The sequence below is a fragment of the Nannospalax galili genome, unplaced genomic scaffold (assembly GCF_000622305.1).
Source record: "Nannospalax galili isolate Female #2095 unplaced genomic scaffold, S.galili_v1.0 scaffold324, whole genome shotgun sequence".
NCBI lineage: Eukaryota > Metazoa > Chordata > Mammalia > Rodentia > Spalacidae > Nannospalax > Nannospalax galili.
In genome coordinates this window covers 6074271-6089889 of record NW_008353027.1, presented here as the reverse complement: position 1 = coordinate 6089889, position 15619 = coordinate 6074271, and the positions used below count along the sequence as shown (strand labels likewise).

General features: G+C 42.0%; 1 protein-coding gene across 2 annotated transcripts in view; it reads right to left on the bottom strand.

Annotated features, from left to right (window-relative positions):
- Window positions 1-5759: 5759 nt before the first annotated feature.
- Window positions 5760-15619, bottom strand: part of Nr2e1 (nuclear receptor subfamily 2 group E member 1) — a 23341-nt gene continuing 13481 nt past the window's right edge. For both annotated transcript variants that reach the window (XM_008850316.1, XM_008850315.1), the window contains exons 6-9: window positions 14253-14349; window positions 13716-13865; window positions 13332-13437; window positions 5760-7260 (exon numbers count right to left, since the gene is read on the bottom strand). In XM_008850316.1, coding sequence (XP_008848538.1) covers window positions 7098-7260; window positions 13332-13437; window positions 13716-13865; window positions 14253-14349 — 516 coding nt within the window. In that variant the 3' untranslated portion in view covers window positions 5760-7097. The remainder of the gene's footprint in view (window positions 7261-13331; window positions 13438-13715; window positions 13866-14252; window positions 14350-15619) is intronic.

Below are 15619 nucleotides of genomic sequence, written 5' to 3'. Positions count from 1 at the left end.
GAGCCAAGGCACTGGGCTTTTAAAAGCTCCCCAGGTGATTCCACGTGCAGCCAAGATGGAGATGGACTTGTTTAAATGGAAGGATTTGGGAGGCAAATCGCCAAGGTTAAGCACATTTGGAAATGGGCTTAATCTGATTAATCTTGCCACCAAGGAGAATTTCTTCTGGTGGTCTCCTGGGCCCACTTAAAGATAATGATGATGAGACATTAAACCAGAAGGAGGGCAATTAGGTCTTGCTGAGCCGCATACTCCTTCTCACAGATGAAAACCCAGGGCAGCAGAGAGATTAGCTGAGGTGCCCAAGATCAAACGGACTGTAACTAGAAACTCAGCCTCTTGACCCTGGCCTGTGCTCCTTTCCCTGGGCTCCTGCCTGAGGAGCTATCCTAGACTGACCATTAGTAGGACAGGAGCCATGCCTGTCTTTCTTCTAGGCTTTGTGAAAGATAAACCTGAGCCTCTCCTGACTGTGACTCGGTGTTCTGGGACAGAGATTAGCAGCTATGAGTGGCAGCAGTGCCATGGAGAAAGTAATGCCACCCTGCTGTCTGAAGATCAAAGCTGTAATCGTGGTGTCCTCAGTACAGTGACTCCACTGGAGGTTTCCCAGCAGAGCATTGTAGCACTGTGGCACGCTGCAGAGGCACCAGGATATGTGGCAAAATCCTGGTTTCCTCATCTGAGAGCCTGCTTGGTGTCACCCTGCTGACAGGCCAGCTGGCCTGTGCAGCTAAAAGTGCTAATGACCTTCCCCAACAGACTTGTAGAGGTCAGCAGGATTCATAGAAAAAGAGCTACTAAGTGTTCCAAAAACCAGAAAGCACCACTAAAAATGCTGTCCATGTCAGCCATTATTCTAGTAAGGGTGCTGGCGTGAGCACAGCTTAAGGAACGTTATAGCCCAGCCTGCTGCCTCTAGAGCATACTCAATAAATCTGTTGTCTTATAGACAGACAGACAGATGCATGCACACACAGAGAGCAGAGAGAGAGAGAGAGAGAGAGAGAGAGAGAGAGAGAGAGAGAGAGAGAGATTGCTATTCGGTTTCCAGAAATGATTATTTTCTAAATATTCTTTTAAAATGAGCATCTGTTTTCTGGGGTTTCTTTGGTGGGGTTATTTGTTGCAGTGCTAGGGACTGAACCCAGGGCCTCACACATTAAGTGTGTTTTACTACTGAACTACTCTCCAGACTCAAGCAGCTGAAATTTGTAGAGTAGCACCTGAGCCAAGCTGCTTCTGCATCTTTATTCGTCTACTTTCTCTCAACTTTCATTATGACATGGATATTCCTCAGGGCTCACAGATGTGGCCTGGGAACCCAGCTGACCACGGGTGTTAGTGAGACCTATTTGCCTGTCAGTAGCATCATGGTGGTGGCATATTCATGGCATATGCATTCTCTGTATTTTTCTAACAGCTTCTGAAGTGTTCATCAAGCCTTTGTCTGATTAAGCACTTTTAAATTCTGAGCAGTGAAATGGGCCCTCTCATGCCCTCTTGGCAGGAGTGCAAATTGATACAACCCTTTGGAGAGCCATTTGGCTGTATCCATTAAAATTTAAAAATGCATATAATTTTTGACCCAGAAACACCACTTCTAAGAATTTGTCCTACAGAAATAGCCTCACGAGGCAACAAAAATGTACATAGACATTTGATTTTTTGCAGCTTAGTTTGATGTGGCAAAAAGCTGCAAGGAACCCACCAATCAACAAAGACTTAGTGAGAAACCCTTTCATAACCTGGGATGCTAACAAAGCTACATGGAATGAGATCCAGGCAGGTGGGCACACCAGGATAGCCAGATACAGAAAAGTGAAGTGTTTCCACTTTTATAAAAATAATCCAGACCTAGCCAGGCGTGGTGGCACACGCCTTTAATCCCAGCACTTGGGAGGCAGAGGCAGGTAGATCTCTGTGAGTTCAAGGCCAGCCTGGTCTACATAGTGAGTTCCAGGACAGCTGGGACTACAGGGAGACCCTGTCTCAAAACAAATAAACAAAAAATCCAGGCCTAAATAGAACACGCCTCTTTTTCCATTACATTTATTTGTATATGTGTTTTGGGGGATTTGTGTCTACACTACAGGGCATGTATTGTTGTCAGAGGACAGCTTGAGGGAATCCGGTTTCTCCTTCCACCATATGGGTGCTGAGGTTCAAATCAAGGTCTTCAACCTTGTCAACAAGTGTCTTTACCTGCTGAGTCATCTCACTGACCCAGTCCCATCATTGTATACATCTTACAATTCATTAAAATTCAGTAATTTATTTAACTAAAAATATAATTCAGAACCAGACATGGTGGAGCAGGCCTGCAATCCAAGCATTCAAGAGGTAGAGACAGGGGGATTATGAGTTTGGAGCTAGCCTGGGCTACATAGGAAGATGCTATTGAAAACAAAGAAATGAAGGAAGGCAACCATGAAACAGATCTCTAGCCAATGGGTTCAATTCTTGGCATCCTAAGTTTGACTAAAAGCCTTGAACTAGGGGCTAAGAGGGGGCTCAGCAGTTAAGAGCACTGGCTGCTCTTACAGAGGATTCAGGTTTGGTTCTCAACACTCACAAAATGACTAACAACTGTCTGTAACGCCTGCCGGTTCCAGGGAATCTGATACCCTCTTCTGATTTGCACATATGTGGTGCACTTACATACAGGCAGGCAAAATACTCATACACATAATAAAAATAAATAAATCAAAAAAAATTTTTTTTGGTGTTTTTGAGACAGGGTCTCCCTGTAGCCCAAGCTGGCCTGGATTCCCTATGGAGACCAGGCTGGCCTCGAACTCACAGAGATCCTCCTGCCTCTGCCTCCCAAGTTCTGGGATTAAAGGCATGTGCCACCACACCTGGCTAATCAAAAAAATTTTAACTTGAGCTATAAATGAAATAATTTGAGAATTTTGATCCAGTTCCTGAATGAGTAATTCAAGTACAAAAAAATCTAAGGCTCTGTGCCTCATTGTCATAGTATGTAAATGACACTTCTGAAAAAACGACCTTCTCAGATTTAGAAAACACATTTGTCAATGGAGAGGCACTTCAGCGTTTGATGTTTGGTTTGAGCTAGGGTATTATTGCTGTTGTTGTTGTTTGTTTCTTTGTTTGTTTGTTTGTTTAAGACAAGACCTTGCTGTGTAGCCCAGGCTACAAACTCACAATCATCCTACCTTGTTCTCTGAAGTACTGTGTTTACAGGCATGTGCCACCATGCCCAGCTAGCACAAAGAGGGCTGACGATGGAGCTTTGTTGGTAGAGTCATGCATGAAATCCTAGGTTCTATAACCAGCACTGCATAAACCAGGAGGGTTGAACAAGCCTCTAATTTCATCACTTGGGAGGTAGAGGCAGCTGGATCAGAAATTCAAGGTCATTCTCCACTACATAGTGAATTGAAGGTCAGCCTGAGCTACATGAAATTCTGTGTTTGTGTGTGTGTGTGTGTGTGAGCATACACACACACACACACACACAAAAGCCCATCTTAAGACTGTATCCTGCAGAAAATTCCAAAGCCTTGTAAAAGACCACCACTCTGCTATTGGTGTTTTAACTTTGAGCTTTTCAGAGGTTGAGAGCCAAATCTGATTCTCCTTTGTAATGGCAGAGACGGGCAAAACAAAGACATTCCAGTGAGAATCAGTGTTCTGTGGCTTGCCACAGGAATCTTGTTCCCTTTTAATTTTATTGAGACTATTGGAGATAAAGTAGATTGTGATTGAACTAGGTTTTATTATGGTTCAGAGAATCTTCTCTTCCACTCCATCTGAAAGGAGAGCCCTCTGTTCTCTTGAGTTTGGATTGTACCTTGTGTCTGGCTTTGGCTAGGGGAAATCATGGAAGTGGAAGGAGTAATGGCTTTACATGTGCATGCATAGTTTAGCTCAGCCTCCCCCACTTCTACTCCATGCCATGAGAAACTGATATGTTAGGGATATTCCAGTTCAGAATAAGGATACCCTGAAGCCCATCTGAACCCACATCATAGCCCAGAGCCAAACCCTGCAGGTTCAGTGTTGACTAGAAGTCCTGTGACCAGGAATTATGCTAGTTTTCTGTCAGCCTTTGGGATTGTTACCTAGCAGCACCAAAGCTAAACTCGACTTATACATGAATGAACAACCTTAGACCCATTATCCAATATTACCAGATCTTGTGTTTGCTCTCATGGTCTGGGTGTTTTGGATTTTGTTTCTTAATAAATAAACCATTATACAAACCTTTGAAGTTCCTCTTGGTGCCTTTGTGAATCCCATCTATTCTGAGATGTAACCTGTCTGTGAGGAATTAGTATTTATCCCACTTGTATTTCCTTCAAATATTTGCTATACAACTTATATACCCACAAAGATTGTCTAGTACTGGGAGCTGGAAAGATGGTTCAGTGGTTAAGAGCGTGTACTACTCTTGCAGAGGACCCAAGTTTGGTTCCCAGTACTCACATCTAGCAGCTCACAACCACCTGTAACTCCAGTTCCAAGGGATCTGAAACACTCTTCTGGCCTCTCTGGACATCTCCACACATGTGTACATTCACACACAGACAGACACATACATACATGTAGTTTTTAAAAAATTAAAAGATTGTCTAGTACTATTTATAAATTGCAGAATAAATGATACCAAATTGAATGTGTCCTATGCAATGTGTCCTCTCTCCCCCATTAGTCAGATTTACCAATGTTGAAACATGGGCCCTACCCATTCCCTTTAACTACTATAATAACACTGTAGCTACCACAATGTCTCTATTCTCTATTAATGGAAATTTAAAATGTTAAATATAAACAGAATTGCAAGAAATATTCTTGCATAGCTATTTGAGTACCTTGCTGATTCTGGTGTGCATGGCGCTGGGGATGGAACCCAGAGCTGTGTGCACACCAAGCGTGTGCTCTATCACTGAGCTGCTGCCTTAAGATGGACTTCCCGTTCTCTGTAGAATTGCAGACAAATCAAGGATGACTGAACTTCCACACATTCCATCTACAAAATCATTTCAACCATGAGCAGAGGATACCAACTCTTGCTGAGTCTGCCATTCAGAGTCTACACTGCCCATGGCCTTTGGCACCACTGATTTCCACACTGGGGCACCAGCAGAGGGGCCACTGCCCTGGGACGTCCTGGGAACATCAGCGTGACCAGACTGATGTTCCTCCCCCACTGTTGTATTCATCAGTACAGTTCTTCACAGTTTATCTTTTTTTTTTTCTTTTTAAGTCAGGGTCTCCCTGTAGCCCCAGCTGGCCTGGAACTTGCTATGTAGACCAGACTGGCCTTGAGCTCACAGCCACCTGCCTCTGCCGCCCACATGCTGGGATTAAAGGTGTGTGCCACCACACCCAGCTCACATTTTCTCTTTTCTGTCACTCTATGACTACAAGTTCCTGGTCAGGACTGAAATGTTGGTGGGAGAGTTCGAGTAAGGAAGGAAGACTGCTAATCAGACTCTTTCTTCCTCATACAGTAATTTTTCTAACAGATGCAATTACATTTGAGAGCTGTAGAGAACAGAATCTTATATTTTATTTCTTTATTCATCATTTTACAAATGGGATTCACTGTAGAAAGGAAATTGCCTTTGTAGTTCAGTTCTTTTGGCTCTGTGCTAGAGGGCTCTGAGCTTTGGTTCTACCACTAGCTGTGGATGCCACCACCTTGTATCTGACAAGTGAGAATGAGCCAGGGAAAGTGGTGGAGAAATCAGGCAGAGTTTTTAAATTCAATATATTTTTATTCTTTGTAAATACAATGAGTACAACCTTTTAACTTCACAAATCAGTTAATTCACTTTGTACAAGAGAAGTTTTACTCATCCTATAACAGTCCAAGTGCTGAATTTTTTCCCTCAGTACTAGTATCTAATAAATCAAAGTGTGAAAAGTACAGCAGCTATTTAAAAGTGTTCGTTTCTACATATCCATAAGCATAGATTCATACCAAAGGAGCAGCTTATAGTGTAGGACGGTGTGGTGTGAGTGTATGCATGTGTGTGCATGTGTGTATACATGTGTGTACACATGTGCATGTGTGTGTAGATGTGCATGCTTATGTGTGTGCGTGCATTCAAGGCTTTACTAGAAACCAGGGTTTTCTGAAGGCATTCAAGAGTCTCAGGCTGTTAGCAATGGATCAGTCAGGAAACCATTTAGCATTTATTCCCTTGAAGTTCCTTCCGGCTTGCATCTCTGTTCATGTGCCATCTGTTGTGACTCACTGACCCATGAGTTGGAACCCATTGCCTTTGGTTTCAGCACTGTGTTGACGGACAGCGACCTGCTCACCCAATCACTCATCTCCACTTTATTTGGTTTTGCTGTTTTGACTCATCCTCCCTCTACTTGGGTTCTTTTAGTAAAGCTCTTCTGTTTTTGAGATGTTATTTAACCTAAAGGCTTGGTGAGAATCTCATTTTTGTTCACTAATTCCTTTGACAAGGTTGTCTGGCCTATGGTATTAAGAAAAGAAGGAGGAGAAAGAACAGGAAAAGATAGGGAAAGGGGAGACAGGAAGAGGAAACCACATGGCACAAGCTACTTTTCACTGGCTCGCTTGGTTCTGAAGGCCACTTAATGAATTATTACGATAGAAGGGAAATTTTGATAATATTTTTGATTTAAAACCTAACCATTATTTTTTAAAATAAATGCCCCAACACAGCATAGTTCTAAAGGCCGCAATATGATGTTATACACAGAGCTATAGTTGGTCAACTGACTTCATGTGCTAAAAAGGAAAAGAAAACACAACTTGTCTTTCAACTTTTGATAGTTCAGCGGGATCTTCCAGGCCACAGGCAGAATGGCTCAGTCTGTGGTGACCCCCAGTTTGCCCCTCCCAGGGCACGGCAGCAGTGACTTCCCATCAGGTGGTCCTGCTCGACCACCTCACCTTCCAGCTGCCCTACCCCAGTGGAGCAGCAGGCCATAACTATTGTTTTTGTGTCCGCCAGCATGTTTTCCTGAAGGCTACACGTTCCCAGGTTTCTGCTTCCTGAAGGGTTTGTTAGTTGAGGCTTGTCCTGCAAGGGTAGGAGTTCATTTGATACTGCCCCATCTTGAAAAGTGGGTACCTAGAGAGCTTAGATATCACTGGATTTATACATGTCTGAAAGCAGTCTTGTAATTGGCACATTGCCAATGGTTTTTTTGAAAAATACTTCTTCTATGGTGGACGGACTAATAGAACGTAAAGCTGGCAAAAGCAACAGGAGTTTCCCAAAACGGCAAGGTTGGGTGGGATATCTGCAAGGGAAAAGCAATGTCAGAACCCAGAACAGACAGGAATTTGCATTTTACACTTGAACACATACCCCAGGATGACTCTGTCTCTGCAGTAGAGTCCTGGGCAGTCCCCGTTTCACGGCTAGACTATTTGGAATCATAGAAAACAAGCGACGCTGCCCAAACTACTTTCTCTATATTAGCAAAGTGCATGCAAGAGAGTGCTTCCTTTTTTTTTTTTCTTAAAGAAAACAGCTTTCAGACACCTGATGCTGCCAGGTGTGGTGGCACAGAACTTTAATTCCAAGCACACAGGAGGCAAAGACAGGTGGGTCTCTGTGAGCTCAAGGTCAGCCTTGTCTACACAGCAAGTTCCAGGCCAGCCAGGGCTACATAGTGAGAGCCTATCTTAAACAAAACAAAACAAAATGAAGCACCTGATGTTAATTTTAAACAAAATGATAAACTTAACATTATCACTGTAGGAAATGGCCATGAGGTTGATTATAAAGTTGGAGGTAGAATTCACATTTTTAAATTCTCAACAGTCTTACAGGCTATTTCTCTCTAATAAAATGGCTTCTATTTCTAAGCAATTCTCCAAATTATTATTCAGGCATTATACTTCATCACTCTCAGAAATAATTCTGTCCTTATTACACTGCAAATTAAAGACTAAGTTCTGTTGGGTGGCAGTGCCACCCAACTTTCATGTCAATGAAATTGGCATATAATTAAAGATGTGAGAAATTGCTTAACAATTTCCTTACTTGATGTCCAACATGCATCTGTTCTCAGATGTGCAAGTTCAATTTCCTGCTGTTTTTAGATGCCTGTTCTGGTCTCACTGTTGCCCTTATACTGCTCTAGGCAACCATTTGGAGTCAGGCATCAGTACCCTCTATAAAGAGAGCTCCATCTACTGAAACAAACCACCTAAAACTGAGCTCCACATATGCATGACTGAGCCAGGTTCCACCTGGGTCATATGCGCAGAAACTGAGAGACATTAAATTCTTTCAAAAGAATTTGTTGACTGTGTTTAATTTTCTGGGAGTCCCAAGCTTCAGAGATAGCAACTTTCATGCTTGTCTTCTCTCTTAGCTCTGGGTGAAGAAGAACCCCCCTCTTCAGTCAGACACAAAGCTTATAATTCACTCTAACCGCCTCATTTGGCTCTTGCACTGCCCAGTTTCATGGCCACTCATGGAGAGGGCACCAGCTCATACTTAATAATGTGGAATGGAAGTCATAAAGTTTATCTGAAGTTAAAAAAAAAAAGCTGAGTGTTGTGGTTCATGTCTATAATTCTAGGACTCAGGAGGCTGAGGCAGGTCAACTTCCATGAGTTCAGGTCTAGTTTGGATTACATAGTGAATTTCAGGTCAGCCTGGGCTACAGCATGAGATCCTCTCTTTAAAAACCCAACCAAGGGAGGGAGGCTATGGGAGGGTGCTATCTGGGAAGTGGTTGTAAAATAAATAAATAAATAATTAATTAATTAAAAAGTAGGAGAAAACAACAACAACAACAACAAAATCCAACCAAAATGATATCCTTTCTTTTTTTTCAAAATAATTTATTTATTATTTTTTGTGTATGAGTGTATTGCCTGCATGTATGTGAGTGCACCTGTGTCCTGCAATGCCGCAGAGGTCAGAAGAGGGCATCGGATTTTCCTGGAACTGGAGTTAAGGACAATTTGTAGCCACCATGTGGGTGCTGGGACTCAAACCCGGGTCCTCTGCAAGAGCAGTCAGTGCTCTTAACCACAGAGCCATCTCTACAGCCCCTGATATCCTCTCTTAAAAAAACCCAGCCAAAGCTGGGAGTAGTGGTACACGCCTTTAATCCCAGCACTCAGGAGGCAGAGACGGGTGGATCTCTGTGAGATCGATGTTAGCCTGATCTACATGTCAAGTTCTAGACCAGCTGGGGCTACAGGGAGACCCTGTCTCAAAAAGACCAAAAAAAGAAAATCAACCAACCAACCAACCAACCAAATAAACAGAAAAAGAAAACACCTGGATTCCACATTTGTTCTTCTTGCTGAATGGGTCTGCCAAGTCTTCCTTAAACGTTAGCCAGTTCTTTCTTTAGTGGCTCTGTTTCCCTTCCTGGGATTGGACAAAAAGAGCTCTGCAGAGTGGCAGTGGCAGGGCTACCTGGACAATCTCTACATTGTCTGTGGTATCCACCTAACTTGCCAGCCATTTCCCATGATAAGAAACTGTTATGGGAAATAATACCTTCCAGAAAGGATGAATTTTGGAGAATCCAGAGACATATGTACAAGTAGCTTTCTTATGCATGTACTAGGATGAATCCAGAGCCTTGTGCATGCTAGGCAACTGAATACTCTGCCACTGAGCTACACCCCAGCCGACAATGGACTCTTGATGTTCTGTGAGTAGACTATTCACTCCTCTCCCACTTCTTTATTCTTTAGTTGGGAAAAGGCTGAATACTAAGTCAATAAGATTGGCCTACAGGACTAGAGAGATGGCTCAGTAGTTAAGAGCCAACTCCCTCTTCTGACTTCCAAGGGCATTGCACGACATGGGTACACTTACGTACATGCCGGCAATACACACATACACATAAAATGAAAATAATAAATAGAATATAAAAAAGAACAGCCTATAACATGTGGAGTGCAGTACCACCTAGAAACACTAACAATGAGTGTGGGCATGTCTGACTGCTCAAAATTATTTTGTAGTGGATGTAAGGCCTGCTCTACAAGATGGAACTCATACTAGCTACTGTTAACTGGGCAAAGAATTTGTGACTAAGTCATAGGCCCTAATAGAGAAGCTACTACTGCTATGTTGCTAAATGGACATGGTATCAAACTGCTCTCTAAATACTTCTCTTTATACCCATAGACTAGAACATTATATAACTGTGTATTTTAATAATGAAATGGAGGTCTTTCTTAAAGGTTAAAACCTCATTTAATTTTATTTCTTAGAGGGTTTATACTGAGTACAATATGGTATAACTGTATTAATTCAACTGTAAACCTAAAAATTTATAGTCAATTTTGAAAGCGGTGCATCTTAGCTCTGGAAATTGTTATTGAATATGTCATTGCTGATGTAATGAAATGCTTCTAATTATGTGGTTATTAAATAAATAATTTTTAAAAATATTTAAAAAAATTATAGCTCTCTCTTTGCAGTAGATGGCACTTAATAGGCAGATCCACAACTAGTCAAAATGTAGATTATGAGACTACGGAGTGCTCAACCCTACATGAGACATCTATATCAAACCACCTACCCCCAAGCTTCAGGGATCATAGTGGAAGACTGTAGAGCCAGAGGTTGTGGAGGACTGCTACAAAACAGTGCTTTCTGGATGTCAACAGATCCATTGCACAAAAGAACTCAGAACAGCTGTGATTGCATGCACAAGACGCACAAAGGATCAGGCCAGTCCAAATTCCAGTATGGATGGGGGACCCTAGCTGAGGAGCTACTGCTAGTTGATGGCTGCTGGGGGAAGGAGTGTCAGTCTTCTTCAGGGATGGGGCCCCAGGAAGGGTGCCCCATATGAAATTCTCAAAGAATGAGTAAAAATATATTAAAATGTATTTTTAATTAATTTATAGACTATGTACTCCTGACTTCATCTATTAGCATAAATAATTAGAAGGGTTTTTTTAGTTCTATGTGTCCTATGCCTATCATAGATTTAGTCTCTTCAGTTATAATACAGTTTTGTGACATGCCAGTGACTAGCCTCCACGTCTTAAATAATTAGAGGAATAGCTTACAATCAGTAACAATTACTTCAGCTTACTTGTTAACCTTTTCAGCTCAATTGCAGACTTTGTTTTTGTAGATAGGGAGGTAAAGAGTATTCAATGATTTGAAAGTGAAGAAAAAGGCATAATCATTTCATCACATATATGACTCTAAACATTAAGTTATAGTTGCAACTTATTTCATGTGCTATGCTATCCCTGCCAAAACAGATGTCTTCTGGCTACAATTTCCTTGTTTAAAAGTAGGGAGAGGGGCTACAGAGATGGCTCAGTGGTTAAGTATACTGGCTGCTATTGCAGAGGACCCGGGTTCAGTTCCTAGCACCCACATGGCTGCTAATTAACTGTCCGTACATAACTCCAGTTTCAGGGGATCCCATATCCTCTTCTGACTTCCAAGGGCATTGCATAACCTGGGTACACTTACATATATGCAGGCAATACACTCATTCACATAAAACAATAAAAAATAATAATAAACTGGGAGAAGGGGGAAGAAAAAAATAATAAACTATTTTTTGGTATTTTCAAGACAGGGTCTCCCTGTAGCTCCAGCTGGCCTGGAACTCACTATGTAGACCAGACTGGCCTTGAACTCAAGCTCTACCTGCCTCTGCTTCCCAAGTGCTGGGATTAAAGGTGTGAGCCACCACACCCAGCCTAATAAACTATTTTTAAAAATAGAATAAATAAAATAAGGGGGAGATGCAGTGTCCTCACTATGTCTCTAAAACAGATTGTTGTTTACCTGTGGTAGGATTCTCCCAGGTCCCCATCAGCAGCTCTTGGAGGGCTAGGCTCTCTCAGACTCCCATGGCTCACCTCTCTGGCACCTAACAACACCTCCATCAGCTCCTCCACTGAGGGAGCTAAATCCTTCCTTCCCTACTGAAATCCCTTCACAATGCAGGGCCATCTCATGTCCCCATCAATCACCCTCTCTGGATTTTCCTCAACCCTTCCCAATTAGAATTTATTTCTCCCACTCCTCCCTTTTCTTTCCTCTGTGGTGTGAATTAAAGTGACATATCTGCCCACTTCACGCAATGGAAAGGGCGTCTGTCCTTTCCAATAATTTACAACACCCACCTGGAACTCTGTGCATGGTGAGTGCCTAGCCAAAAATATTATGTCCTCAGTTTGGTGTGCTGAATATCTTACTGGCTCTGAGAGTCAAAGGTCAATTGTAATACATGTCAGATTTTAATGGTGGAAATGTGCCAGATTATGCAGATTATGTACTGCTCCATTTTGTAATGTTGAACAAATATTTATATTCTGTAATTCAATGTGGGTTTTAAGTTTTAAGCCATGGCACTTCATTTTAGAAAGGGACATATATATGCACCACCACATAATAAATATGGTTTCAGTGATATTTCATGAACATAGAACATTTATATGCATTCAATGGGATTCGTGATAGGAATAAGGAGCTCCTAGCACCCCAAATGGATATTACTGACTTGGAATTTCTCTGACCCCTTTAGGCGAGGGAGGTATTAGTGTGTCTATCCGAGTGATGTCATCTCCACCATGGTATTTATGGCTAATGTTCGGATGATGGAGATGGGCTTCCATGAGTCCCTGTCAATTCGATTCCAACCTCAGATCACTCAGGAAGCTAGAGAAGTTCCATTGCTCTTTCAAAAGCCTGGCTTCTTTGTATTTGAAAACTGAATCAGAAAGTCCACAGCTCTTGGCTGAGCTTCCCTGGTGCTAGGCCAGGTGCTGGGCTAGGGAAGCTTGGCTGGATCCCCTCAGTGTTGAAGAGGTTCAACCAATATTCAAGGACAGCTAGTGGGCCCTGCTTGGCTAGAAGTAACATGGTGGGGGCTAAGGCCCAAGATAACTTAGCAGACACCAATGACCAAAGCCAAGCAGCAATCATGACCAGAGTAAAGATGGTCTCTGTAGAAAGTTCTCTGCTCCTTATAACTGGGACTGGCATCTGAAAGGCACCTGTCTTTTTGAGGATGATCTGAGTACTTTCTAATCCATCAGCCTAACACTTCAGACTTCATTTGTTACCCTCTTCATGCTCAGTCTCAGAAATGTGGGTAGCTTTGCTGATGGATCAGCTTGTTCATTCAGTACAGCTGTACTGTGCCTGCCAACCCCTCTTCATTCTGATCACCTAATTCAATTTGCTCCTCTCATCCACCCTAAGAGACAGGTGAGGACATGGATTCTAACTAAATTAACTGGCTGGCAGCAGGATAATTAGTCACGATGTTTGAACTGGCTTCTTACTGCCTGCTGGAACATTCACAATGGAGGCAATTTTCTTAAGTACATGTTCTCGGCAAACAGCGGTCACCTGGTATGGATGTAGCTGTTGAGAGTGAGCTGAGCCTCATCTTGAAGAGCTGCAATGGCGGCAGCATTCCGGAAACTTCGAAGTTCAGAACCACTGTGTGTAGGAACTAGAAATGAAGACCAAGAAACTGTGAGAGACAGCACAGGAAACCCTGCAGGAGCACAGGGCACTGGAAGTAGGTGTCCACCTAGAGAGCATGCAGATCCCCACAGCTAGGGAGGATGGGGCCAGTCTCAAAATATCAGCTCCCTTGAAAATGTCTTCCTTTTTTTTTTTTTTTTTTCTGTTTGCACAGGTCAGTCTAGGGCTAGACTTTGAAGTAGCTGAATTAATGAGGTGGTAAAACTGGAGAAGAAGGAGACTGGGGTTTGTGTGTCTACTTACCAGCTTTGAAAGTGACAATGCATTTCAGACAGGCAAATTCCGTAGCATCTAGCCGGAGCTGTCTAAACCGAGCTACAACCTCTTGCAAAGCCTGTATTTCAGATATGATCTTGCTGAGCTTCTGAGAATCTGTGTTGTCACTATTCATGCCTAGAATTAAAATATGGGATAAATACTCTAATATGAAGGCATTTTCATGATTTAATATTGATTTTTGACAAAATCCTGCATATCAATAGCTATTCAATTGTCACTCTAAGATATCTGATTCTATGTAAACTGGCTATATTGTATGAAAGTTAATATAAAATCTTCTCTTGGATGATAACAAACACAGTAATTTGCATTTAAATAACAATGCAAGCAGTCATGAATACAACAAAACAACATTATTTGCATTTAAATATAGATTTATAAATGACAGGTATACTCTATTGTTCGGCAGGAATTTGTTATTCTTTACATGTTGTTCTTTTTTCAGTAATGTATTTTTATGGTAATTTCTACAACAAAGTCATTAAATTGTGCAATTCTTACCAGATACAGCCAGTAGAGTGTTAGCATCAACCGGAATGGCCCATTGTGCTATTCCTAGAACAAACAGTTCTCTCCAAGCATCTTCCAAAAGCATCAGCTGTCATACAATAGATGTATAATATAATATAGTGTGTAATTTATAAATTTATAAACAATTTCCATATGTAAATTTCCATTATTTTAAAGTGTTTTAAATGCCTGTCTTGGTAAGATTTTTTTTCCAAATAGTCTAGTTTTCCCTTATTCCCCACATTTTCATTTTTGAAGAGGTGCCTGCATATGCATTTCAGAGTCAACTATTCCAATTCCTCAAAGTTTGCTTCCCCCAGGGAAGCATTTACCCTTCACATCCTTGCAGCCACCCATGTGCGACCCCCTAGAAGCTTTTCTGCAGACCTAGGCTTTAGGAAAGCCACCAGCAGCTGAGCAAGTGGATTGCCTTGGTGTAGAACACTGAGGACTCCTGACTAAGCTTGCAGGTCTGGGTCTCCATCTTCCCAGATGGGGCTGGAGGAGAGGGAGAGAGAGAGAGAGGGAGAGAGAGAGGGAGGGAGAGAGAGAGGGAGAGAGAGAGAGAGAGAGAGAGAGGAAGAGGAGGAGGACAGGAGAGAAGACAGGTGCAGCCTTCCAAGGCATATCTCCACAGAGAGAAAGAGAGAGAGAGAGAGAGAGAGAGAGAGAGAGAGAGAGAGAGAGAGGAGAGAGAGAGAGAGAGAGGAGAGAGAGAGAGAGGGAGAGAGAGAGATCTCACTAATTCCCAAGAGGCATGCAGGGGTTGGGGGAAATCAGGGTGTAATTATGTTAATGGGGTTTTGCTGAGTTTACCTCATCTCCCTGCCTGATTTTTCTGAGACTCATAAGTGGACAGCATCAAGGTGCTTGTCATTTTCATTCTAATAAAATGTGCTATTGAATATTTAAAAATCTGTCTCCTTTTCCAAATGAATATACTGGATTCCACTTCACTGTGGTTAGCTTACTGCAAAAGGCTACAAAAGGCTAAGTGGCAGACAGGAAGTGAATTCTGTTAGGATTAGAGTGTACAAATTCTTGTTTTTGGAAAAATAACCAATTTATATATATATATACACATATAATAAAATGTGCTATTGAATATTTAAAAATCTGTCTCCTTTTCCAAATGAATATACTGGATTCCACTTCACTGTGGTTAGCTTACTGCAAAAGGCTACAAAAGGCTAAGTGGCAGACAGGAAGTGAATTCTGTTAGGATTAGAGTGTACAAATTCTTGTTTTTGGAAAAATAACCAATTTATATATATATATACACATATACACTTGCACAGAGAGAGAGAGAGAGAGAGAGAGAGAGAGAGAGAGAGAGAGAGTTACGGATAATTTGTGTT